The following is a 24,412-nucleotide window of genomic DNA, read 5'->3' on the forward strand; positions in this document are numbered from 1 at the left end:
TTGGGCAAGTCATTTTACCTCTTTACCTGTTTCCTCATCTGTAATACAGAGGTATTAATAATATTACCTCAACAGGGTTACTGAAGTCTTAAACGAGCCAGTGTGCAGGAAACAGTTGTGCAGTAAGTGCTAAGTAAGCATGACTTGGGTGGTGAACAGATCATGGGTGTGGTGGGGCACACATGGGCAGATGGACGGACAAGTGGACGGGTCTGTAGGTGAACGGATGCACAGGTGGGCAGGGGAGGGTGCCTAGATGCAATGAGCAGCAGGTGAGGCTTGTGAGATGACCCGGTCGAGAGAGACGGCTAAGTGGGGAGGTGAAGGCAGTACTGGGAATGATGAGGTCCCAAGGAGACAGGTGCAGAAGGCAGAGAAACTAAGGACACAGCTCTTCGAAGGACCCATGCTTAGTGGGGTGTGTTTTGGGGCAGGGGGGGCATGAAAGACTGAACAGCCTGAAAACGGAGGGAAGAACTGAGAAATGTCCGAAAGCCCTGGGAAGGTGAATGTCATGCAGGGAACAGAAAGACCAAATGCCCGCTGAGGTTGGAGGCACTGGCCATGTGGTCACTGGAAGAATACCCTGAAACCACTGGTGCCCGCTAGTGGGAGCGATTTCAGTTTTAGGTAGGGACAGAGCTAATCTGCCCCAGGCTGAGGAGCAGGTTGGCGACAGGGGCCAGCACGTATAGGTGGCTTCTGGAGAAAACTGGCTGTGAAGGAGAAAAGAGATACAAGGCAATACCTAGGGCGAGGGGCAGGTAGGTTCAAAGGCAAGTCTAGGGTTAGAAACCTGACATATGTTCACGCTACAGAGGAAGCAACCAGGGTAGAAGACCCAGGGCCAGGGATGCTGCTGTCAACGGAAGGCACAGAAAGGTGACACCACAGGACAAGAGGAACAGAAGGGGTGTGCACATAGGACGGGGACGGCGGGCGGGGGCACACGGCGTGGGGAGAGGTGGACGGAGTAAGGAAGCCTCAAGGGTCTCTTGGCACAGCACATCCAAACTGGGGGAAGGACGGACCCCACGTGTGCCCACAAACAAGGAGATTCCTAGGCTGTGACTTGGGCGAGGCAGTTCTCAGAGGGAAACTGGAAACCCCAGTAGAAGGATCAGGGGAGACAGTGTCCTCCAGCCCCACATCCACCCCAGCCCCAGCCCCTTCCTTCCAGCCCCGTGCAGCCCCCAGCCCAGCCGTACCTACAGACTTGGTCCGTGGAATCCCCTTCCGCAGGGAGCCGGGCAGCTTTTCTGGGCCTGGGAGGCCCTGGCGCTCAAACAAAGACTGTAGGAGTTGGGGGGTTACACGGAGGCTCGGGGGCTCCCAGTTACCCAGCCCCAGCCGTCCTCCTCAGCCTGAGGTCCAACATCCCATGCACTAATTCCAGTGGGGCCAGCGCGGATGGGGCTTGACCTAAGACTCGGACCCAGGTCCTGAGGTCTCCAGGGAGCAGGGCACAGCCAGTGGGGCCCTGGGCATAGAGTATGGGTAGGGTTGGTGTGGATGAGGCTGGAGGAGTCGCCCGGAAGATGCCAAGTGAGAGCAGTGGCGGGGGGCACAGTGCGTCGTACCCTCCACAAGGCCGGGGTGCTCTAGGTGGTCCTGGGTGTGACTGTGCAGGAGATGCTGACCCACAGCCAGGGCAGTGAGCACCCGGCCTTGTGTTAAGCTGTGGCCGTTCTAGGGGCTCGGATTTCCCCACGTGTGGGCAGAGAACCCTTCACCCCCACCCCGGAGAGGAGGGTTCCAATGATGGGCTTCCACCCCAGAAGCACACACGCACCAGCGGGGGACAGGGAGCTCCGACCCCCGTGCCCCCCCGCTGCTGGGGTGACTTACACTGATCTCGGCGGGGGTGATCCTCCGACTGGTGGGCCGCTGTTTGACGGTGGCGGCTCTGGAGTCGGCATCGGCGATGTCCGGCCTCAGCGCAGGCTCCGCGGCGGCTGCCAGGATCTCATCCAGTTTCTCTGCACGGCCAAGGGAGGCACCGTCTCAGCAACCTGGACCCTAACTGGCTCCTTCCCTGTGCAGCCCCACTGCTGAGTCCTCCCCAAAAGACTGGTCCACGCAGGGCCACTCAGGGAGCCCCTGGCCCCCGCCCACCCCACGTCCCTTCCTCCAGACCTGAGACCGGGGAGACCGGGAGCCAAGCAACATGCATCCCATCTGAGTCCCGTGACCGTTCTGTCCTCAGCAGCTGGGCCGGGTCACCCCTCCAGCCTCCCTCCAGGAGAAGCCTGACTGACTACTGGGGAGAGGACCCAGGGAGGGACAGCACTGTTCAGAGCCTGGGGATGTCCTGAATTCGTTTCTTTTCGTCCTCTCCCTTTTCTCCAAAGCATCTGGCGGTCCTCGTCTGTCGGGGCCGCTGCACCAAGAAGCAAGCTGTTCATGGGGCTGCAGACCCAGGACACACCCTGGTCTACACCCGGCGCCCACAGAAGATACAAGTAAGTCAAGAACAAGTGAACAGGGGAGCCTTCTGAAAACAGAGCTTTCGGTCCCAGACTAGGGACCTAAAAAAAATGGCCCTAATGCAGATGAGGAGACCAGAGACCCTTGCCCCCCCACCCGGCCCCATCTCCCCCAAAGAGCAGCCCCACCCTGGGGGAGAGACAGGAGGAAGGCACTGGGAGGGACGGTGCTGAAGGGGCTTCCACCAGCCGCAGAGGAAGATGAGGAGGAGGGCTGACCGAGAACAAGGCCCAGGAAGGGAGAAAGGCAGCAGGAGGCCTCAGGCAGCGTTCAAACCCATCCTAAAGAAAAGCTGTGTTTGCTTATCTTTATTAAAGCTATTTCATCTTTTTACAAATGGTGTTTTTCCTTATCACCATGACTGGGAAACTGTGTTAGATACGTGTGTCTGAGAACGAGCAGCCTGGATGCCTGGGGCGGGCACTCAGGCCAGCATGTGGGGTGCAGGAGGCGTGGGGGCCGGCTCCTGCCCACAGCAGCCCCACCACACCCCCATCATCACTCAAGCTCTGAATCCCCAAGGCCTTAGAGGTTCTGGCACGACTAGAGGGCTGCGCGTCTGGTCACACTCAGCCTCGCACAGAATGCCCCCATCAGAGGACACAGTCAGCCCCAACACCTCCTACTCAGCGGTCGCCATGGGGCAAGAAGTCAGCTCCTCCCAGCTGGCTGGCCCCCAACCCAGACCAGACCCACACCGCGTACCCACTCTGTCCTGACTTAACCTCTCTGTGCCTCAGTTTCCTTATCTGATAAAGCAAGCGTGAAAACGGCCGCTGCTTCAGTGTCTGCTCTGAGAACTGGCAAGGACATGAGAAGTGTTACACCTCCACCTGGGTGGTGAGCCCTGAAGACATGCTGCCCGCATCTCCCCAGAGAGCCTGTGGGCTCCCAGAATGTGCTGCGTGTCCAGCCTGGGCCCTGAGTAAATAGAGGAGCTCAAGAAAGGGGACAGCTCACCACAGAACCCTAAGCCACCTACAGATCTAGCTCACAGGTCCTGTGCATGCCTCCCATCAGCACCGAGCAGGCTCGAAAGAGGTCACCTTCTTTGTTTTCATAAGGAAGCAAGGAATTTCCCTTCGGAAGCTGAACCCACCATCACCACCCTTGGCTCGGTCCTCAGTGCCTTCTGGTTCGGAGAGCTTCCCATGACCCTTCTCTCGTTCCTCCAAAACACACAGAGGAGATGCTGGTACCACCCTCGTTCCACCCAAGAAGAAACGGAAGCTCTGAGAGAGAATGCGCTGCAGATCACAGATCAGGTAAGAGATCGGACGTCACCGTGTTACCCGGAAACCGCAGACATAAAGACACGAACGGAGTAGACACATTTCCACCGGGCATGAGTTCACCTGAGCCGTGCTTTTTAGAGGCCGCATCTCTAGGTCCGGAAGAACGCAATCCCATTAACCAAAGCAATGCGTACATGAGGTTGGCAAAGCAAATGTCGGGAAAGGTCGGGGGGCGGGGGGGAGCAGGTGCTGAGGCCAGTCAAGAATTACTTCCAAAAGAGAAAAGAAGCAAGAATTCTGCAAACTACAAACTGGTGAGGTTGACAACAACACCCACCATTATTAGAAAATACAGTCTTCAATAAAGTATTTTAGATACTTAAAAAGAAAATGAAGGGGAGCCGGGGTGGCTCAGTGGTTAATCGTCTGCCTTCAGCTCCGGTCATGATCCCAGGATTCTGGGATCGAGCCCCACATCGGGTTCCCTGCTCAGAGGGAAGCCTGCTTCTCCCTCTCCTGCTCCCCTAGCTTGCATTCCCTCTCTTGCTGTGTGTGTGTCTCTCTCTGTCAAATAAATAAATAAAATTTAAAAATCTTTAAAAAAAAAAAAAAAAGAAAGAAAGAAAGAAAATGAAGCCCATGAAGCCCATGAAGAACCAGGTCTGGGCCTTGGGAAATGAACCCTGCCCTCGGCCACACATACACTGGCTCTCAAGATTCCAGCCGCAGTGGGGACACAGCTCAGAACCCAAGCAGGAAGGAGGGTCCCAGGGGCGATGACCTGCCCGTCACTTCCCCTCCAACTGGAAGAAGTATGCAGCCCACAGCCCAGCACCCTGAGAGCCCTGCTACTGAACTAAGGGACAGAGCCAAAATATTCCAGAAACAGCTTGTATGTCTGCCTCATAGGGTGAAGAAAAGCGTTCCTAGAGGACACCTAGTTTCAACACCTGGAAAGACACTGAGGAAAGCACCCAACCTGGGACTGGGGCAAGGAGCAACGGGAGAGCCCCAAGGGCAAGACTGTAGGCCATGGTGGAGAGTCGGGGCCCAGATAGACGGGGCCAGCATGGCCCTGGCACAGGGAAGGCCCTGTGGATCCCAGAGTGAGGGGAGGGTGGGCCCCAGGCACACAGACGAAAGTGCGGATACACCTGCCTGGGGCCACAAAGCCACCACAGGCATCCATCTGGCTCTGACTCCTGTTTAGCCAAAAATGAGTGCCCTGTCCACTTAAGAGACGGAGGAGGCTCGAAGAGGCCAGGCCCTGAGATCTCGCCAGAGGCTAGACCTCAGGCTCTGACCCCACAGGGAGGCTGCATTCCTCACAGCAAGGCTAGACACACAGAACATACCAGAAGGAGCCTCAAAGGGTACAGGTGAGGCCTGAAGGGAGCAGCAGGGGGACATATGGGCCAGAGGAACTCCGAGCTCCCTCCCCAGTGCTGCTCCGAAGGGCGATCATCAGCACTGGGCTTGACCCCACAACAGTTCAGCACAGAAAAGGGAACCACACACCAGGCGCAAGGACCCCCCAAAAAACGGGCAGAAAGGAGCACCATGGGCCAGAGCTGAGCACCTAGTCAGTGCTGCTGACCCCACTGGCCCACTCCCCACGCGCCCTAGGGAGACGCACAGCGGAGCACTCCGAGCCCTTCTCCCAGCCAGCTCCAGGACACCGCACTATGGCCTCCACTGGTGTGGAGCCTCACCAGGCTGCCTCAGTGGCCTTCACACCCCACCCTACCCCAACTCACCTGAGACCCCAAAGCCCACGGCTCTGCCTGCCAGGACACCCCCACACAGCCACACCCCTGGGAACTCCCCATCCATCCTTCCCCAGCTCCCTCTTCCAGGGAGAAGGCCAACAGGAAGGTACAGCCCAGGTTTCTAGACCACACTGACGTGAAATGGAACCTCCTCACACATCAGCACTTCCCTAGACGGGGATCAGGTAAAGCTGGGGCCTGGGGACCGAGCAGAAGACTCACCCCCTTTCCTTCTCCGAATGGAGGCTTGCAATCAGAAATAGAGCAAAGGGAGTAAGAGGCAGGCTTCATCCCTCAGCATCCGGGCCCCCTTCCCACTCCCATGTCCCCGTCTTCCCCACTTCCCACCCCTCCCAACAACCAGGACCCCCCAGACCTCCTACAACCCCTGGCCTACACCTCCCTATCAGCCCCAGGGTGGCGGATGTGCCCAAATGCCAAGGCGGTACGTGGCCTGAAACTCACAGTGGAAACCACCCAAGCTGGCACGTGTACTTGCGCGCATGCGAACCCAGGCACATGCATAGACACACACACACACACACACACACACACACACACACACACGCATGCATAAAGGTGCTCATGCACACATAGACATGCTCACGGATCTGGACATGTCCACACAATCAACTGTTTGTTCAGAAAAAAGACACAACCGCCCCACCACCACCAAAAACAAGCTCAGCGGCTGCTAAGAGCTGCAGTGCTCAGTCTTGAGTGCCCCATGCACGGTGTTTCCACCAGACCATGGCCCATCAGGGCCACACACGGGCATGTCTCCTGCCCTGACGTTCTCATCACAAAAGCAAAAGGGACCCAAAAGTTCCAGACTTCTCATGGGAAAGCGGATCAACAGGAGGGACTCAGACCCTCCCAGGCCCTCCCTGGCCTGCGTCTCCACTGATCTCTGCAGCCCCAGCACATTTCTGGCTCAAGCAGACGAACACGTGGTCACAAGGAACCCCCATGCTGGAGGGCACTGGGTGCTTCCCCCTCCTCCGACCACCCGACGCAGGAGGAGGGCTCCTCTCCCAACCTGTTCCTCTCGGGCCTTCTGCCAGCCCCCTCAGGGCCTCATTTTCCGGCATCACCTCTGCTCACAGTATCCCCCACCAGGGCGCTCCTCTCCTCCTCCCCCTCCCGCAGGACCTGGCTTCTCCCCAGCACCCACGAGCAGCGAGCAACTGTCTGGGCGTGAGTCCCCACCCGTGCCACCTGCCTTTTCTGCGGCCTCACACTTGCCTTTCTTCCCACGGGCTCAGGTCATCTTGTCAAGAGACCACAGCACCCTAAGGGGCTCTACCACTTCTCAGCACCACGGCCAAGATCCAGCGCATTCATGCTGTCGGTAAACCCACAGGTCCAGTTTCTATCTGAGGAAAGTGCAACACCAGACCCTGGACGACCCTCAGATACGTGGGGAAACCCGGATGCTGGCCTGGCCCCCTCAACCCTAGAGAAGGTCAGCCGCAGTCTGCATTCCCGGGACAGCTCCGCTGGAGGCAGCAGGGCTTCTCCTTCTCCGAATGGAGCTGCAGGGAGAGTCTGGGTCCAGCTTCAACAGGAGCAATGACCCCTCCTCACCCAGCGGTGTGGATGGAGCCTCTGTGCGAAGCTGTCCCTTTGTCCTCCCCCACACTCCGCCGTTCAGGTACGAACTGCTGGAAATCACACTGCGCTGAGGCAGCAGCAGTGAGCCCCTCGAGAAGACGAGAGTGTACAGCACAGCCCTGCCGCCCAGCAGCAGGAGAAGCCAGACCAGTGCACAGAGACCAGAGGCTCTCCTGCCACTGCTTTCTTCAGACAGAAGCATCCCAGGAAGCAGAAGGCAATTTGCTTCTACAGGGCTCAGTCCCCCGGCCCCTGGATGCCCACACCCCTCTTCACGCAGAACTAAGAGGATCCCTTCTGAACGTGTAGCTGAACATGGCTGTGTGCCAGCCTCTGGAAGAAATGCCTGCCTGGGACCCACCCACCAGAGCCTGGGTCTGGTGTCTAGCCAGACCCAGTTGCCTACTGGTACTGGTTTATCCATCAGTCTGGGCCCTCAACCAGTGAGACTGGTCAGCTCCCCATGATAAGTTTTGGACCCTTGTGACCCTGGGGCCAGAAGTCTGCTGGTTTCTCTGCCTCAGTCGTCAATGAGCAGGTTTAGCTGAGTACAGAATTCTAGGGGGAAAAGCATTTTGGTTCAAGACTTTTAAGTTATTTTTCCATTGTCTTCTGGCATCTACTGCTGCTGCTGACGACAACTCTGGTGTTGTTCCTTTCTAAGTCATCCGGCTGCTTTGGTAGTTAAGATCTGTCTTTGTCTATGATGTCGTGAAGTTTTAGTGTGACAGGTCTAGATGCGGACTCATCTTTATTTCCTCGTTTGGAACTTACAGTTCTTCAAAATGGAATTGCATGTCCTTGTTCCATTTCAGAAAATTCTTAGCCATTTACTCTTCAAATATTGCCTCTTTCCAATCAGTTCGTTCTTTTCCTCTGGAACCCTCATCATACCAGGATCTTCTCGCTTGTCCTCCATTATCTCTCATATTCTCTTTGATAGTTCACCTCTCCCTATCTTTCTGTGTGCATTTTGGGTAATTTCCTCAGAATTATCTTCTAATTCGCTGTTTCTCTCTTCAGCTAAATCTAGTGTACTGCTTATCCCACTCATGGATTTTTTTAATCTCAGTGACTATACGTTTTCTTTCAGTAACAGCTCTTTAGGGACCCTTTTAAAACATGCTTATTCCTTTTTTTTTTTTTTTTTTTTTTTTTGGAGGAGTAGGGAATACGGTCCTTTATGGGCTGTCATAAAGGGCTATCCTTTATGAATTCTGTTACTTCTTTAAACTTTGTATTTAAACACTTCATTTTGTGCCTTACTTATTATTCTTCTGTAATATCCAGTTCTTTTGATGCTAATGCCAGCCCCTGGGCTTGGTTCTAATTTTCCCACTTCTCATGGGTCCACAGCCCCATCTCTCAGCTTTGTGGAAGCATAAGAGCCCCAAGCTCTGCCCTCGGGATCTATATACTGTCCCCAGCCCTCTTGGACTATGGAAGCATCAGCAGCTTCCTCTCACTTTCTTCACTGATTCCTCTATTTCTTGAGACCCGGGAAATTCCTCCTCCTTTGTTTTGAGTTGGCTATCTATTTTTGACTTTTACTTTATTCCGAGTATTTATGGGGAAGCAAAGTATGACCACATCAGCCTGGTCTATCTTGGTGACTGTCCTCCTCCTACAATGCAGACAAGAGCACCTGCGTGGAAGGACGGTGGCTCGACGTGTGGCCAGGACGAGGTCAAGGATCACTCTATTAGTAAGGTCAGCAATAATGTGGGGGGACAGGTAAGTGTTCTTTCTATGGCTGGGGAAGAACAAAGCCTGAAGCCAGGGTTGAGGGTCAGTCTAGAACCAGGACCAGGACCTTTCCTGCAGCGAGGATGAGGTCAGAAGCCAGCCTAGGACCAGAGTCGGCATTCTTTCCACAGGTAGAGTCCTAGTCAAGTCTGGGACTAGAACTGGGTTCAAATTACAGGAAGACAGAGCAGTCCTGCATATCAGGACATGCCTACGATGGGGCTATTAAGGGTCACATGGAATGAGACAGGCCCACAATGAGGCTACTGGGGGTCATTCTGGGATCATGCTCCATCAAAGCCCTGACACACTCTTCTTCGCCTCCTGGAGCTCACGAGGGCCTACCCCACCCTCACACTGGTGATGTTCGCATGGCCCTGTCAGGTCAGCGGTTCACTGTAACCCCTGCTTAACTCGCAAGTGAACAGGGACTAAGCGGGCAGCAAGAAGCAAAAGGCCACACAGCCGGTGCCAGCAGAGCCCAGAGGGAGCCCAGGTCCCCTGACTCCTGCTCTTCCCACCCCTAGAGGAAGTGAAGCGGTCGAGCCCGGCCGGAGGCAGCAGGGGTACATGCACGCAGACCCACTGGAAGGCCAGGTCCTGCTCCCTGACCATCTGTCCCGGTCAGCTCCCCGTCAGTCTCCAGCCCTCCTGCCAGCCACGTGTCATCCCCCTGCCCAGCGCTTCAGCACCCACCCCTTCCCTCTGACCGTCGCAAGTGTGTCGGTCTGTCCTTCCTCCCCTGTCCCTGCCCAGCTCTGGCCCCAGCTCACACTGCCTGGCTTCCCGCTGGGGCTGTCTGCCCGCTGTCCTCCCCCGCTGCTCACCCAGTTCCTCGAGCTCGGCCGTCATGGACTTGGAGCGCAGGGTCAGCGTGGTGCTGGGGGCCCTCTTGGGGGGCGGTGGGGCTGCAAAGAAGAGGGAGGCCTTGGCCCTCCTGTCCAGCGGCAGGCAGCGCGGGGTGGCCAGGTGCAGATGCCACTTGCGCTCCACCGCCTGGATCTCCTCGTACTCCCGGGACGACGAGTCGCACTGTGCCAGGATCTTGTTCAGGCTGCGGCTGGATGCAAACTTCTTCATGGCGCTGGGAGCTTAGGGGGTGCTGAGGGCCCGGCAGGGGCCAGGGGAGTTGGGGCCTCGGGAGCCAGGTGGTCAAGCGCCCCAGCAGGGGTCACAGCGCCGGCCGGCTCCTGCCTGGATGCCCACCCTGGAGGCTCCGAGGGCCAAGCCAGGGGGCACGGGAGCCATGAGGTGGGGGCTGGGAGGGGTCTCCCGGCAGGCTGGGCTCCTGCAGCTCCAGGGCTCCCCCCAGGCCCTGGAGGCCACTGCCCCTCGGGGGACCAGGCTGTGGTCAGCCGAACCGGGACCTGGGCTGGGCTGGCCCAAGCTGGCAGAGCCTCCTGGGCCCAGGCTGTGCCGCGACGTCGCGGGGAGAAGACGCTTTTCCTCTTCCCGCAGGTGCCGCCTCCCCCTTCCCTCCGACAATAAGCGGCAGCAGCGTCAACCTCACAGTTGCTATGGCAACCCCGGCCTCCAGGCAGCTGCTGGCAGAGTCGGGAAGGAGGGTTCTTCCACGCCAGGGGCTGGGGGGACGCCGGGAAGGAGGGGTGGGGATCTGAGGGGGAGCGACCTGGGGTCAGGGGTCAGAGGCTGGGGGGCCAGGGTTGGCAGTCTGACATCAGGGACTGGGAAGGCACCCCGAGCCCTAAACGTTGGACACTTCACCTACGTTTAGGCATCTGACGTCAACAGTCTGGGGTCAGGGGGTGGAGAGAGGAACCGGGGCCTGGGGTCAAAGGTCTCAGGTCTGAAGCCCGGCCCCTCACCTCTGCGCCGAGCCCCATCTTCTTCTGGCTTCCTCGTCACAGATACAACCTTCATGACGAGGCGGTTCCCGCCCTGGCGGATCAGGGCCACCACCTGCTTGTGCCCGACCTTCACCACGTTCACCCCGTTCACCTGGGACAGACAGGTGGGTGGCGGGGGCGTTCCCCGTGGGTCCTCCTGGGGACTCGAGGTCAGCACCCCGCCTGGCCCCACAGGTAAGGCCCAGCCTCACCTCGATGAGGAAGTCTCCAGTGCGCAGCCCGGCCCTCCAGGCCACACCCTCCACATCCACCGACTCGAGGTACTGGAGCGCAGGGAAGGCCGGCGTGGGTGTGAACTCCTCGATGGGGGTCTCCGCTGCGGGGGGAGGCAGTTAGGAAGGTGCCTCACCGGCACGGTCCCGGCAGAAGCAGCTGGCATGTGGCAGCCTCCCACAAGGGGTTCAACACGCCGAGCCAAAGACGACTGAGGCAGGGTGCCCAGGGGCTGCCCAGGGTGGAGACCCGCCCTCAGCCCCACCAGAGAGGACTCCCGGTCCAACAGACACGCTCCAGCAGAGATCTCGGAGATCAACAGAGTGAAGAGCAGAGGCTACTGCCTCGGACTGGGACGTTCCAAACCAAGGACAGTCAGAGCAGGGGAGCAAGACAGGGTGGGGCCAGAAGGAGAGAGGGTCAGGGGCAAGACAGGGGCATAGGGGCCAAAGAAGCAGGGAGAGAGAGAGTGGGGGAGGCAGGGGCCAAGGATGGGGCAGGAGTGAGGGAGAGCAGCGAAGCTGTGGGGCAGAGGGGAGGCAGCGAGGAGGAACAGAGATAAGAAACCACCCCTGCCGGCCTGACACCCCAGCCCCACACGCTGGCCCGCAGTGCCGCCCACCCCCCATTACCTTTCGCTCCGCGGAGCACAAAACCAAAGCCCTCGTGGTCCCGTTTCTGAAGGACGGCCACCTTGTCGTCAATGACATAGTCACTGGTGGAGGAAAGGGGCGGCGGTGAGGAGAGCCCCGCCAGAGAGCACAGCTAGCAAGCGGACCCCAGATGTGCCCCAGACAGGACCGACAGGCACAGCCCACCCTGGGAAGGTGTCCCGGGACAGACGCAGGAAGGCAGAGGGCAGAGATGGGCTGGGGATCACCTCCCCGCCTCTGCCCTCTTCACCCCCAGGCCTCCTCGACCAGCTTTCGTCCTCCCTCCGTGTTTGACGTCCTACCCGCATGCAGGCCTGCCCTTGCCCACCCACCCCGCCCCCTCTGCCTGTACCTGTGAGAAGTGAGGCTGTCATAGGAGCCCACCGTGTAGTGCCGGAAAAGGCGCTTGGTCCGGTCCTCCCGGGTTTCTGAGGGAAGTGTCAGCAGATGGAGAGCCACGTCCTCCAGCTGACCTGCACTGCCCCTCAGCCGTGCGGGTCACCAGCCTCTGCCCGCACACACACCTCCCCCGTGGAAGTGGGGGGCCCCAGGGCCCTAAGGTGAGAAGGCTGAGGGGACCATGTTGGAAACCCTGGCCTTGGGGGGTCAGGGTCCATAAAGGGGAGAAGCTTCAGCTCATCTCTCTCCTGAGGGGTTGCACACAGCAAACAGGGCAAGGCCAGGGCTGCCTTCAGAAAAGGCTGAGAGCGAAGAAGGCGTGTCCCTGTGTAGGCGTATGTGTGTGACCTGGAGTCACGTATAAGTGCTGTGTTCCTACGGGCGTCTTGCGCTGTAGGCGATCCACACTGGCAGGAGGGGTCACCAGGTCCTCACTGAAAGCCTCACAAGAGCCCCCAGACGCTCAGCCTCCCAGGGTCCCTTCCTCCAGAGCCTGCCTCTGAGTGGGCAGGAGGTCCCTGGAGGGCTGGGGCCCTTTCCTGATGTCCCTGCACCCCACAGAGTCTTGTCGCCTCCTGTACTCTCGACCCCAAAGTCCATCACAGCCGTCACAGGGCCACAGCCGTCCCCCTGCTGCCCCACCACGGCCTTACCGACCTCCTGCACGCCCGCAGGCTCCAGCCCACACCTGCAGCCGCTCCACTGCTCCGGGCGTTCTTGTCCAGCTTCCTGGAAGCAAGACCCTCCTGCACCTCACCCCCACTCCTGCCCCCACAGCTTCCAGCTCTCCAGGACCCCCAAGGACCCCAAGACAGCTCTGCCACACCTCACATCTCAGCCACAGCTCCTCTGTCATGCCCTATCGTCCAGCATTTCTCGAGATTCATTCATTCATTCAACAAGTATTTAGGGAGCACCAACTGTATACCAAGCACTATTCGTCTTGGACTCTGAGGAAATAGCACAGAGCAGGACAAAGGCCCCCCGCCCCAGAGTATACCATCTACTTGAAGAAAGAGAACAGAAAGACAGGAAACGGTATGTGTGTGACAGGTCAGATGATGGCCAATGTTAGGGGAGAAGCAAGCAGGACAGGGCACAGAGAAAGTTCGCGGTCCCAGGGAGGTCACGTGAAGGCTCATCAGGAAGGGACCGTTGAGGAGAGGCCCAGAACATCAGGGAGCAGTCCGAGGGCTCTGGGTGAAGGGCTTCCTGGCAGCAGGGGCCCACAGGGCAAAGCCCACATGGCAGGACTGGCTTGGGATGCTCAAGGGACAGCAAGCAGCTTGTACAGCTGGGGCAGAGGGAGGAAGGGAGAGGCAATTAGATCAGAGACAGAAGCCACAGCTGACTGGGAGTTCCTCCTGGGTAAGGACCACAGCTCGTGAGTCTCTACGATCCCAGCCCCTCGTACAGTGCCTGGCACATAACAGACCCTCTAAGTGCTGACTGGAAGGATAGACGGGTGGAGGACAGATGGACAGACAGAACAAGATATAGACAGAAAAACAGATCTGATCAAAGGTAAATGGATGTAGAAGTGGACGGAGGGAAAGAGAACAGGCTGGAAGGGCGGGCACGGATCGAAGGGCAGCAGATGGGTAAACGGTGGCTGGGGGGGTGGGGGTGGACAGCCGGACCGGGAGACGGAGGGACGCACTGATCAGTCCACGGATAAATGGGTGGGCAGACGGACACACGGAGAGAAGGGTGGCTGGCTGGGTTGGCAGGACGGTAGCCGAATGGCAGCAACGGTCAGTCAGTCAAGGGACAGACAGACCCAAGAGTAGCTGGAGTGGGGGCTCGACGGAAGAAAGGACAGAATTCCCGTGAGCACCAGAAGACACAGCTGCCGGCAAAAGCACGGGTCTCGCTCTCAGGGTCCTGCCGCTAACACAATTCTCGGGAAGTCGACAGACCCCTTTGAGCCTCTCCTTGTCGGAAAATTCTACCTGGAGGGTCCTCTCGGTTCCGATGGCCTTTATCACCCGCACCCTCCGTGCAGCTCCTCTGCTCCCTTCTCTCCTGTTCCCACAGAGCGCCTGTCACGCACCTGCTCCCACCATCCTGCCGCTCCCAAGGCCAGAGCAGGCCAGGCCTCGTCATCGCTGGGGGGTGGGGGGAGCACATCCGACCCCTTGTTGCCTCTGTCACACCCTTCTCCAAACTAGCCCCACTTCTAAACATTCACAGCGCCTGCCTGCAGAAGGACCCCCTCAAACCGCAGTTCATTAGCCTCCAGGTTTTAGATTTTGTCAAATTATATTTATTACATAACACAAATTCATTTTCCAGTTTTATTAATCAGACACACAGAAGCCAGCTGAAGTGAAAACACACAGCATGACCCCCCAAGTACAGCAAAGAGCGGGAGAGCGGAAAGGAGGGGGAGGAGGGAAGGAGGAAGGTGGTGGGCGAGGGGAGGGGGGACCTGGCCAGAGCCTTCCAGGTACCCTCCATACCCCTCTGTGCACATAGGACTTGCCTCACTTCTCAGCGTTCTGCCTGCAGCTGCTCCTTTCTCCCGTCCTGCTCCAGCCAGGGCCCCGGGAGGGGCACTGTCTGGTGACCCTGGGCATCAGCTGGGCCCGTGCACGCTGGCACAGTGTCCCCTTTTTGGCCTCTAAGTCCCTCTCTGTCCCCACTCCAGTCTCAGAGGCAGATCTTTCTCTGGATCTGGGCCTGTTGGAAGCGGGTTCCCATTCCTGGGCTGCCCTCTGGCCTCTGGCAGAACTCAGCCCCTGGGTCCCAGACTAGACACGACACGCCCAGAGCGGCTGGTGGCTAGGACTCGGGCTGAGGACAGCGATCACTCCTACCCCTTGCAGCAGGCAGGCCCCTCAGGCCGCTTGCCCTCTCCCCACCCAGGAAAGGGCTCCACGGGCCAGGTACCATCTGATACTCTTTCAGCAGACACACAGCAGAGCCACCCTGGTCTAGCAGCCCTGCCCTCGCCCTGAGGCCTGCAGCTCCCTCTTCAGGTGATGCCTCGCAGTCTCCCATGCCCAGAGCCCCAGCCCCGCCACGCCAGCCCTCTCCACCTCCTCACTCTGTCTGGCCTGGGCCTTTGCCCCAAACCTAAATGGCCTGCACCATCAAGACCGCGCACCCCAGTCTCCTGCAGCCGTGCCACAAACTCTTCCACCTGGGCCACGGCCCCCTGACCAGCCTCACGCCCCCCACCCCAGCCCGCCACTGCTCCATGCACCCCCGAGCTCCACCCACCCAGAGCCCCTGCAGCACAGCAGCGCCAGCACAGACCCTACGGGCCCTGCCCACAGCACATACCAGACTCTGCCTTCCTAGAAAGGAACTAGGAACCGCACACCTCCCAGACCTGTGCGACAAGTCGGAGAATTCTCTTATGTAAAAGTGCTAACCCTACACCGGACATCCTGACACGGCTAGGAGTATGCCAGATCCCAGCTAGATCCCAGCACATGCAGATCTGGAACACCAGGCTGTGCCCCAGCGGACAGGCTCTGCCCCTGGCCCCAGCAGCTGACCACCTAGCGGCCTTCCAGCGGTCCTGCAAGGCTGCTCTCCGATTCCTCCCGGCCAACCCCAGGGGGCTTCTGTGTGCTCCCCCCACCCCGAGGGTACAGGAACACTCCAACATACCAGCTGCCGCTGCTGTGCACACCTGCCCCTCTCTAAACAGACAGCTGGCCTCCGTGATCCCACTCCTAACACAAGGCCCAGTGTCCATCGAACACATTATTGAGATTTGCTGCTCTCAAATCCCAGCTTCAAACTTAGCTTCTGGAGCCACACAGTTCTCACACCAGAGACCTTACTGCCCTCCCACGGGGCAGCACAGGGCCCAGTCCCGATTCAACGAATTCAGAGGCCCCTTCTTCCCCACCTCCCTCCATGAAGTTGGTACCAGGACCCAGACCTATTAAATCATTCCGCACCTGGACACACTGCCTACCTACCCTCCAGAGGCAGAAAACAGGGGGTGGGTGTCCCTTCCGTGCTCCCCGCCACCAGGAGAGCCGTCAGGGCAAGACAGAGAAAGGTCAAGTAAGGAGGAGGGGCACCTGCTCGGGAGGTCAGCAGCCGCTCCTGCTTCGCCGGGCCATGGCCACACTCCACATAGAGCAGAGGTCCAGGATACATAGGGCTTGGCTCCTCTTGGGAAACCCTCAACCAACAGCCCTGGGCCTAAGCCCTCCATGTGCAGAGGGAGGGATGTGAGCACCCTCGGTCTAGACACGCCACAGCTAACTACCACCGGTCACCACTCAGGCGGGGGCTCCCTGTGTGACACCAGACCTCCAAGGCAGACATAACACTCATGGGTCTGGGCCCCTCCTAGGAGCCCTGAGTACTCACTGCAGACACACAGCCAGACCTGGCCTGGGAGCTCCGAAAAGGGCAGCCACTACTCACTACTGGCAGGACCACCTCGGATCCCAACACGCAGAAGGCTCCTTTCTGGAGGCCCAGGCAGTCGGCAAGGTCTGACTACAGTTGCTCCCCAGCCTTAGAGCAACTTTGCCCTTACATCCTCCCTCCAGGAGAAGGCTGCAGCCGTGCCCCACCTGCTGCCCTCAAACCATCCCGGCCCCAAGGCACCCACAGCAGCCCCTCCGGGCCCCACTGGCCTCATTTCCTCTTGGTTGGCCCAGGCCTCCCTGCACTGCCCACTTGGACAATCTGTCCACTTTGGAATGACGCCTCTTTTCTCATCCTGACCTCTTTACTTGTCTGCCAGCCACAAAGGCATCTCGCACTCCAAACACCCAGGATTTCTGTGAGGACTATGCTGGGGGGGGGGGATTATGGTCACAGGGAGTCACGTGTGGGGTCACAGAGAGAGGCACCACGATACCGTGTGTCCCGTGAGCGGGTCCCATGTGTCTCTATGGCTGTGAAACACCCACGTGCACCCACAAGGACGCACGCGGTGTGCACGCTGTGTCTGTCGTGTACGTGAGTTTGTGTCCACTTTGAACGTGTCTTTGAGTTTACTCTAGGCTTTCCTCTGTGAATATCCATGTATTTAGCTCTGAGCAAGACCAAAGGGGAGCAGAGGGCAGTGCCCCTCAGAGCTGCTCAGGGGCGTGGGGTCACTCACCGTGCCGCGTGTCATACTGTCTCATCTGGACCTCCTCCACGCAGTCAGCCGGGAACCAGCCCGTGCGGCCTTTCACGGTCCCCTCCCAGAAACCGCCCTCCCCAATGCTGAGCACTGGAGGGACAGAAGCCAGACAGCTGTCAGGGCACTGCAGGACACCCAGGGATCACCCCACCCACCACCGCAGGCTCAGGGTCTGCCCACCGCCCCCCTCCTTCACTCCTTCTCGTCCCTTCCCTTCCTTCATTCTCCTGGCTTTTTCCCTGGGAAGATTTTGGGATCCACACAGCAGACAGAAATGAACAGATGGACACAGCACCGGAGAGGCATGTGGAGGACAGAGAGACACACAGACGGACCCACGCGAGGGGGACATCAGGCAGGGGCAGGGCCACAAGCTCCTGTCCTCCCAGTTGGCGCCTCTCTTCCCACCTCTTGAACCAACCCCATCCTTGCTCTGTTGCCCACCCCAGGGGTCACTGCCAAAAGCTCAGGGTCATTGTGCGGTGGCCAAGAGGTTAGGCCACACAACAGCCCAAGGGAGGGTTGACCTCACAGCTGTCTCCTTCTCAGGATCCCATGGACGTAGGGCACCCATGAGGGTAGGACCCCAAAAATGACAGAGGCCCCATAGTGAGAGGAGCGTGTCACGGCACAGGAACTCCCCAGAACACAGAAAGCGTCAGTGACAGAACCCTTCATGATACACAGGCACTCACATAATTGTCACAGATATCCCCCACATTGGGACAGGGTCCCCACATATCACAAGGATTTCCAATGAATAAGTCCCAGAAGTGACACGGGAATCCCATAATTGGAGGAAGGTCCCCGATGGGATAGGATCCTTCAAATCCACAGAACCCCAATGACACCAACCTCCATCGTGACACAAAAACACCCCCATGACGAGAAGCACCTCTGTGGTGACAACAGGGAACCCAGAGTGGCAGAGGACCGAGAGGGACCCACATGACAGGACCCCCGTAAAGAAAGACACCCCTCCCTGACACAGAGCCCTTCACGGTGACACAAGGAATCCCCCAGTGGCAGATGCATCCCATAATGACCACAGCGGCTCAGAGTTCCAGAGATGCCCCCAACGACAGAGACCCCGAAAATGGCATCGGCCCTTCCACGATCGCGGAGGACCCTCATCGTGTTCCCGGGAGGGGTGCCCCCCCGCGCGCGCCCCGCGACCCCGCCCCCCGCGCCCCCCTCACCCTTCACGGCCTCGCCGCGGTGCAGCGGGATCTCGCCCTCGCCCTGCGGGCTGTGCGCCTTCACGGCGATGAACTTGCGGCCGGGGACGGCGCTGTAAAGTTTCCGCTTCGGGCCCCGGGGCGGCGGCGCGGGGGGCGCGGGGGGCGCCGGGCCGGGGCCGGGCGCGGGGCCGGGGCCGCCGGGGCCGCCGGGCCCGCTCGGGCTGTAGACGAACACGTAGGTGACGGACGCGATGCCGGGGGGCAGCGGGCACGCGAAGCCGGCGCCCGGGGCCTCCATGGCGCGCGGCCCGGCCCCGCCGCCGGCCTCACCGCAGCCGCCGCCGCAGCGCCCGCCGCCCGCCGCCCGCCGCCGCCGCCGCCCGCCCGCCCGCCGGGGGCCCGGCCCGGGGCCGCTCCATGGGCCGCGCCGCCGCGCCCGGCCCGCTCCCGCCAGCGCACAAGCCGCGCCCGCTCAGGGCTCCGGGGCCGCGGGGCTGCGCTCCCGGGCGCGCCGGGCTCGCTCCATGCCGCGGCCGCTCCGCGCGCCCCGCCTCCTCGGCGGCCGGGCTCCTCCCTCTGCGGGCGGCGGCGGCGGCCGGCCCCCCTCCCTCTCCGCCAGCGGCCACCTCACCGCGGCCCCACGGCGGGAGAGGCCACGGGCGAGGGGCGCCGCAGCGCACGGAGGGCGGAGGAGAGGTCGGACTGCGGGGCGCGCGGAACGCGGTCGGCAGAGCCCGGCGGCGGCGGCGGCGGCGGCGGCGGGGGAGGGGTGGGGGGGCGGCCCCGCGGCCGGGAGGGGCTCCCCCGGCGGTCCGCCCCCACGTCCCCGCTCAGGCCTCGGCCTTCTCGCCACCTGGCCGCTGCCACGGGCTGGGCGCCCAAATCCTCCTCCAGACCTGGGTCTTCTCCTCCTCGACACCTGTCCCTGATGCCCCTGCTGACCACTCCGTGCTGACCACCTTCCCTGGCCGGCTCCCCGGACCTGGGCACCGAGGCTGAGGCGCAAAGTCCTCCACCTTCGCGCTGCTCGGAAGCCTGCACTGGCTCCCCAGTACCTGGACAGTCCAGGTCCACATCCTCGGGCAACAGCCGGGCTCTCTGGGAGGTGAGAACTAGCTACTCCCCAGGCACAAGGTCGGGCATCTTCCTTCTGCTCCTCCGGGCTAGTGGTGGCGCCGTCCCGGACACTCCCACTACCCTAACACTACTCATCCGTCCAGTTCAGTTATGCCTCTCAGCTACAACCCCATTTTTCTCTGCCCTGCTCTGTGATGCTGGGGGCACCCCCCACCCCGCCGCCACACTCTGCGGGGCGCTGGGGGCTCCGTGGGCTCCGCGCCAGGCTCTGCCGACAGGGGGCGCTGGGTGGGGGGGTGGGGAGACTCTGCCTCCCTCCAACATTGCCCAACCCCCACCGCCACCCCCCAGCTCAAATGCCACCCTCTCTCCTTTAACCAAAGGGGATCTCCTTCCCTGAGGTCTTCTCCCTCCACGGTGCACCGAACTTCCTCCGTCCCCTCCTGGCCACTCACCAGGAGCTCCCCTTATCTGAATCACTGCCCATCTAACTGCTTCTTAGTCCTGGGCCCCAGCTGTCAGTGTCCTTCTGAGACCTTTAGGACCCCCTGCTATTAGCTCCCCCCACATCTGGCACTCTAGGCACCCACTAAATGTTTGTAGAAAAACAGTAATAACCCTGCCGTCCCACACAGAGCAGGTCTTAGCTCTACGTTTGCCGAGAGGATGAATGAACATACAACAAATACATGAAGGGCATCTACAGGTTTCTGTTTCTGCAAAACTGAAGCATCCCAAAGTTTGTTCTTTTAGTCACTGGGCTGTCCTACCCTTAAGAAATCCATGGGACATGCAAAAGCTTCAAGGGAGAACTGAGGTGATTTGGAGCAGGACAGACAGCGTTGGAGTCTGGGCAGAGACACGGAGATAGAGGAGACATCACAGATTACAGCTGCACAAGCAGGGACAAAGGCAAAGGGAGAAATTGCTTTCATAAGTTCCTGCTGCACCCAAGCCCTCTGCTGAACACTCAGGCTTAGAAAATTGGGGAACGAGGTCTGCCTGGGGCCCATTTATGCCGCTTCCTAGCTCTGTGGCTTCGGACACGTCACGTCCCCCATCAGAACATCGGGACCCTCACCCACAGAACAGTGCTAAGAAAGCACAGCCTCACGCATGGCCAAAGTGAAGGGAAACGACCCACGGGTGCTGCTCGCCCAGCTGTCGTTGTGAAAACAAAATGCTATTCGTGTAACTCATCCAACAATGTCTCCTGAGCACCTCTGTGTGACTGGCTCTGGGAAAGCGGCAGGAAGACAGCTCCTGCCCTCCAAGTGCCAGGAGGAAAGATGCCCTAACCAGCAGCAGCTGGACTGTGCGGTGGGCCAGGGGATCCCGGTAGAAACCCCTCACCTGCCCAGGTTCTGGAAGGTTTCCCGAAGGAAACAGCTCTGTGGAATTACTCCTCCCTTGCTGATGAGACCCAGGCACAGAGTGGTTAGCCCACCCATTCAAGGCCACGGTCAGCAGACACCAGGTCTGTCTGCACTGGACCCCGACCATCTGCCTGCAGAGCCAGTGCCCACCCCCCTACTCCCCACTGTCCAGCCCACCGAGGCCAGTGGGGCCTCAGCCCAGGCTTCTTCCTCTAAGTTCTGGGGATGGCAAGTCCCTCCCGTGTCCCTGGTTCTCAGGGTCCCAGCACTAACAGTAAGGGGTACAGAGTAGAAAAGCAGAGAGTCTTGGGGTTCTACAGGGCTGGAGATGGGGGGAAGACGAAGACTCCCTCCTGGAGACAGGGCTAAGGGTCACCTATAGGTTTCAAGCCCTTATAGAGATGAAGCTGCAGTCCCTAACCCCTTCCCACACACCACCCAGCCCTGCCGATCTCAGCCTTTATCCTCCTCCTAGCACTGCAGGAACCTCTGGGAAGCACAGAGCTGGCCAAGCCCTCTCCCTCCACATCTTCCCTGAGTTCCCCCCAGGACAAACCCAGCTCCAACCAAATTAGCATAGGGGAGCCTGCTCTAGCCCACAGGGCCTCACTCTCTTCCCACTCCTATCCAGGGAGGCCTGTTTGGGGGGCCTGGGAGTCATCCACCCCAAGTCTCAGCCCATCACTGCAGGTGTGCCAGGCATCACTAGGTCTCTCCCTGCCTCTCCATGCTGGCTCCTCCTGCTTGGGTCCAAACACCCCGTCCACCCAGACCCTGCCAGGGCCTCCCAGACCCTCCTACCTGATCTTGCTCTGGCTGCCCCTGCCTGCTGTGGGGCCACCGATGTCATTCTCTTGGTCACCATCCCGATCTCGGTCTTTCTCCTCTTGCAGCCGCTGGAGCAGCAGCTGGTGGGGGAGGCTGCGCAGCGAGGGTCCTGGCGAAGCTGCTGGTTGCACCTCACCCTTCAGGTTGATGTCACTGGCTGAGCGCTGCAGGGGCCGAGGGGAGGCCAGGCCACTGGGGCCAGCCAGCCGCCGTCGCTTTGCATAACTGGGGGTTTCCCTGAATGGGACTGGGATGGGAGTGGGGAGTACAGATGAGACTCTGGGCAGCCGGATAGGGTGACCAACTGACTCTGGTTTGCTTTCCAGATTTGAAAACTAAAATCCTACATCCCAGGAACTGTCTCAGTCCTGGGCAACCAGGACAGTTGGCCAGCCTATGACTGAAGCTCCCATGGAGGGGGTCACATCCCAAACTGCCTCTAACTCTAGTTTCAGGGGTAGAAGCGCGCTCCTCCGGTCAGCCAAGTAAGGTCTTGGGCATGCTCGGATCTGCTCTTGGAACTGTCCATGTCATAGGCTTTAGCAGAGGCAGAACAGGCAACACATGACGAATCTAACCAGGCTACTGCCGCACTGGACCATCGAGAGCTAATGATAACGAGGGAAACCATAAAAGACGTTCTAGACCAGGGTTTGGCAAACTTCTGTAAAGGGTCAGATAGCAACTATTTCAGACTTTGCAAGCCATATAGCCTCTGTCCTAAGGACTCAACACTGCCACTACAGCATGAAAGCAGCCACAGACAATGTGCAAGCAAATGGGTGTGGCTGAGTGCCAATAAAACTTTATTTAAAAAGCAGATGGTGATTTAAAAAACATGACCCAACTATACGCTATTTACAAAAGAATCACTTTGGATCCAAAGACACAAGTAGGTTTGAAATAAAAGAATAAAGGAAGATATTTCATGTCAATAGTAACCAGGAGAGCTAAGTAGCTATATTTATATCAGACAAAACAGACTTAAAGATTAAAAGTGTTACAAGAGACAGAGGACATTGTATATTGATAAAGGTGTCAATTCATCAAATACATTAACAATTATTAACATATATGCACCAAACAACAGAGCATCAAAATATATGAAATAAACATTAACACATTTGGAGAAATAGACAGTTCCATAGTAATATTTAAGACTTCAACACCCCATTTCCAATAATGGATAGACCATCTAGAGGAACAATCAATGAGGGCATAGGAGAATTGAACAAATTAGACCTAACAGATATATGTATAGAACACTACAGAAAACAAGAGAAGAATATCTATTATTCTCAAGTGCACACACAACATTTTCCAGGACAGAATACATGTTAGGCCACAAAACAAGACTCAATAAATTTTAAATGACTGAAATTACATAAAATATCTTCTCCTATTACAAAGGGAGGAAGCTAGAATTCAAGAACAACAACAACAAAAAAAAAAAAACCTAAAAAAAACCACAAATACATGACAATTAAACAACACACTCTTAAAAAACCAGTGTGTCAAAACACATCACAGAGAAGTTAGAAAACACTGAGAAAATAAAAACAAAAACACGCCAAAACTTATGGGGTGAAGCAAAAGCATTGACAAAAAGGAGATCCATAGCTGTAAACATGTACATCAAAAAAGGATAAGTCTCAAATCAATAAGCTAAATGCACCTCTTAAGGAACTAGAAAAAGAGAAGCAAACCAAACCCAAGCTAGCAGAAGGAAGGAAATAAGGATAGACAGAGATAAAATAGAGAAGAGAATATAGAGAAAATCAATGAAAACAGTTGTTTGTTTGAAAATATTCACCGAACTGACAAACCTGTAGCTAGACTGACTCAGAGAAAAAAGAGAAAAGGGTCACAAACAACTAAAATCAGAAGTGAAATTATGGCATTGCTGCCAATCTTACAGAATTAAAAAGGATTAAAAAAGAATACTACAAACAACTGTGTGCCAACAAATTAGGTAAGTTAGAGGAGATGAACAAATTTCTAGAAAAATATAGATTACCAAAACTGACTAAAGAAGAAATAGAAATTCTAAGCAGACTGCAGTAAGAGAAGACATGGCTCAGTGATCGCAAATCTCCCAACAACGGCAAGTGTGGCGCCGGACAGCCTCCCTGGTGAGTTCCACCAAACACTTAAACAAGAACTAGCACCCATCCTTCTCAAATTCTCCCAAAAACTAGAAGAGGAAAGAACACCTCCTAACTCACTCCAGGAGCAATTAAAAAATAAGCAAAGGACTTGACATTTCTCCAAAGAAAATCTACAAATGGCCAAGAAACACATGAAAAGATGCTTAACATCATTCACCAGGAGGGAGATGAAAATCAAAACCACAATGAGGTACTACATCACACTGACTAGAATGGCCGTAATAAAATAATAATAGTAACAATAATAACCGATGATTACAAGTGTTTGCAAAGATTTGAAGACTTTGAAATTCTCATACATTGCTGGTAGGAATTTAACTGGTGAAAAATAATTTGTCAGGGCTCCTGGGTGGCTCAGAGGGTTAAAGCCTCTGCCTTTGGCTCGGGTCATGATCTCAGGGTCCTGGGATCGAGCCCCACATTGGGCTCTCTGCTTCCCCCTCTCTCTCTGCTGCCTCTCTGCCTGCTTGTGATCTCTGTCCGTCAAATAAATAAATAAAATCTTAAACAAAATTTTTGGCAGTTTCTCAAAAAGTTATCTATAGAATTATCCTATGACCCAGCAATTCCCCTCCTAAGTTTATACCCAAAACAACTGAAAACAGTTACCCAAACAAATACATTTCACACATGTTCATAGCAGCAATATTCATAAGAGCCGAAAGGTAGAAACAACCCAACGGCTGAAGAA

At 57.5% G+C, this 24,412-nt stretch overlaps 1 protein-coding gene across 1 annotated transcript in view; it reads right to left on the reverse strand.

Moving 5' to 3' along the window:
• SHANK3 (SH3 and multiple ankyrin repeat domains 3) overlaps window positions 1–24,412 on the reverse strand; it is a 47,880-nt gene that overhangs the window by 13,760 nt on the left and 9,708 nt on the right. Inside the window, exons 10-20 of the mRNA XM_044229404.1 lie at window positions 21,527–21,800; window positions 18,291–18,493; window positions 17,068–17,181; window positions 11,938–12,013; window positions 11,565–11,647; window positions 10,911–11,035; window positions 10,678–10,810; window positions 9,679–9,759; window positions 5,714–5,737; window positions 1,849–1,979; window positions 1,209–1,293 (exon numbers count right to left, since the gene is read on the reverse strand). Of these exons, the coding sequence (XP_044085339.1) occupies window positions 1,209–1,293; window positions 1,849–1,979; window positions 5,714–5,737; window positions 9,679–9,759; window positions 10,678–10,810; window positions 10,911–11,035; window positions 11,565–11,647; window positions 11,938–12,013; window positions 17,068–17,181; window positions 18,291–18,493; window positions 21,527–21,800 (1,329 nt within the window). The remainder of the gene's footprint in view (window positions 1–1,208; window positions 1,294–1,848; window positions 1,980–5,713; window positions 5,738–9,678; window positions 9,760–10,677; window positions 10,811–10,910; window positions 11,036–11,564; window positions 11,648–11,937; window positions 12,014–17,067; window positions 17,182–18,290; window positions 18,494–21,526; window positions 21,801–24,412) is intronic.

The sequence above is a fragment of the Neovison vison genome, chromosome 12 (genome assembly GCF_020171115.1).
Source record: "Neovison vison isolate M4711 chromosome 12, ASM_NN_V1, whole genome shotgun sequence".
In the NCBI taxonomy this organism is placed as follows: domain Eukaryota; kingdom Metazoa; phylum Chordata; class Mammalia; order Carnivora; family Mustelidae; genus Neogale; species Neogale vison.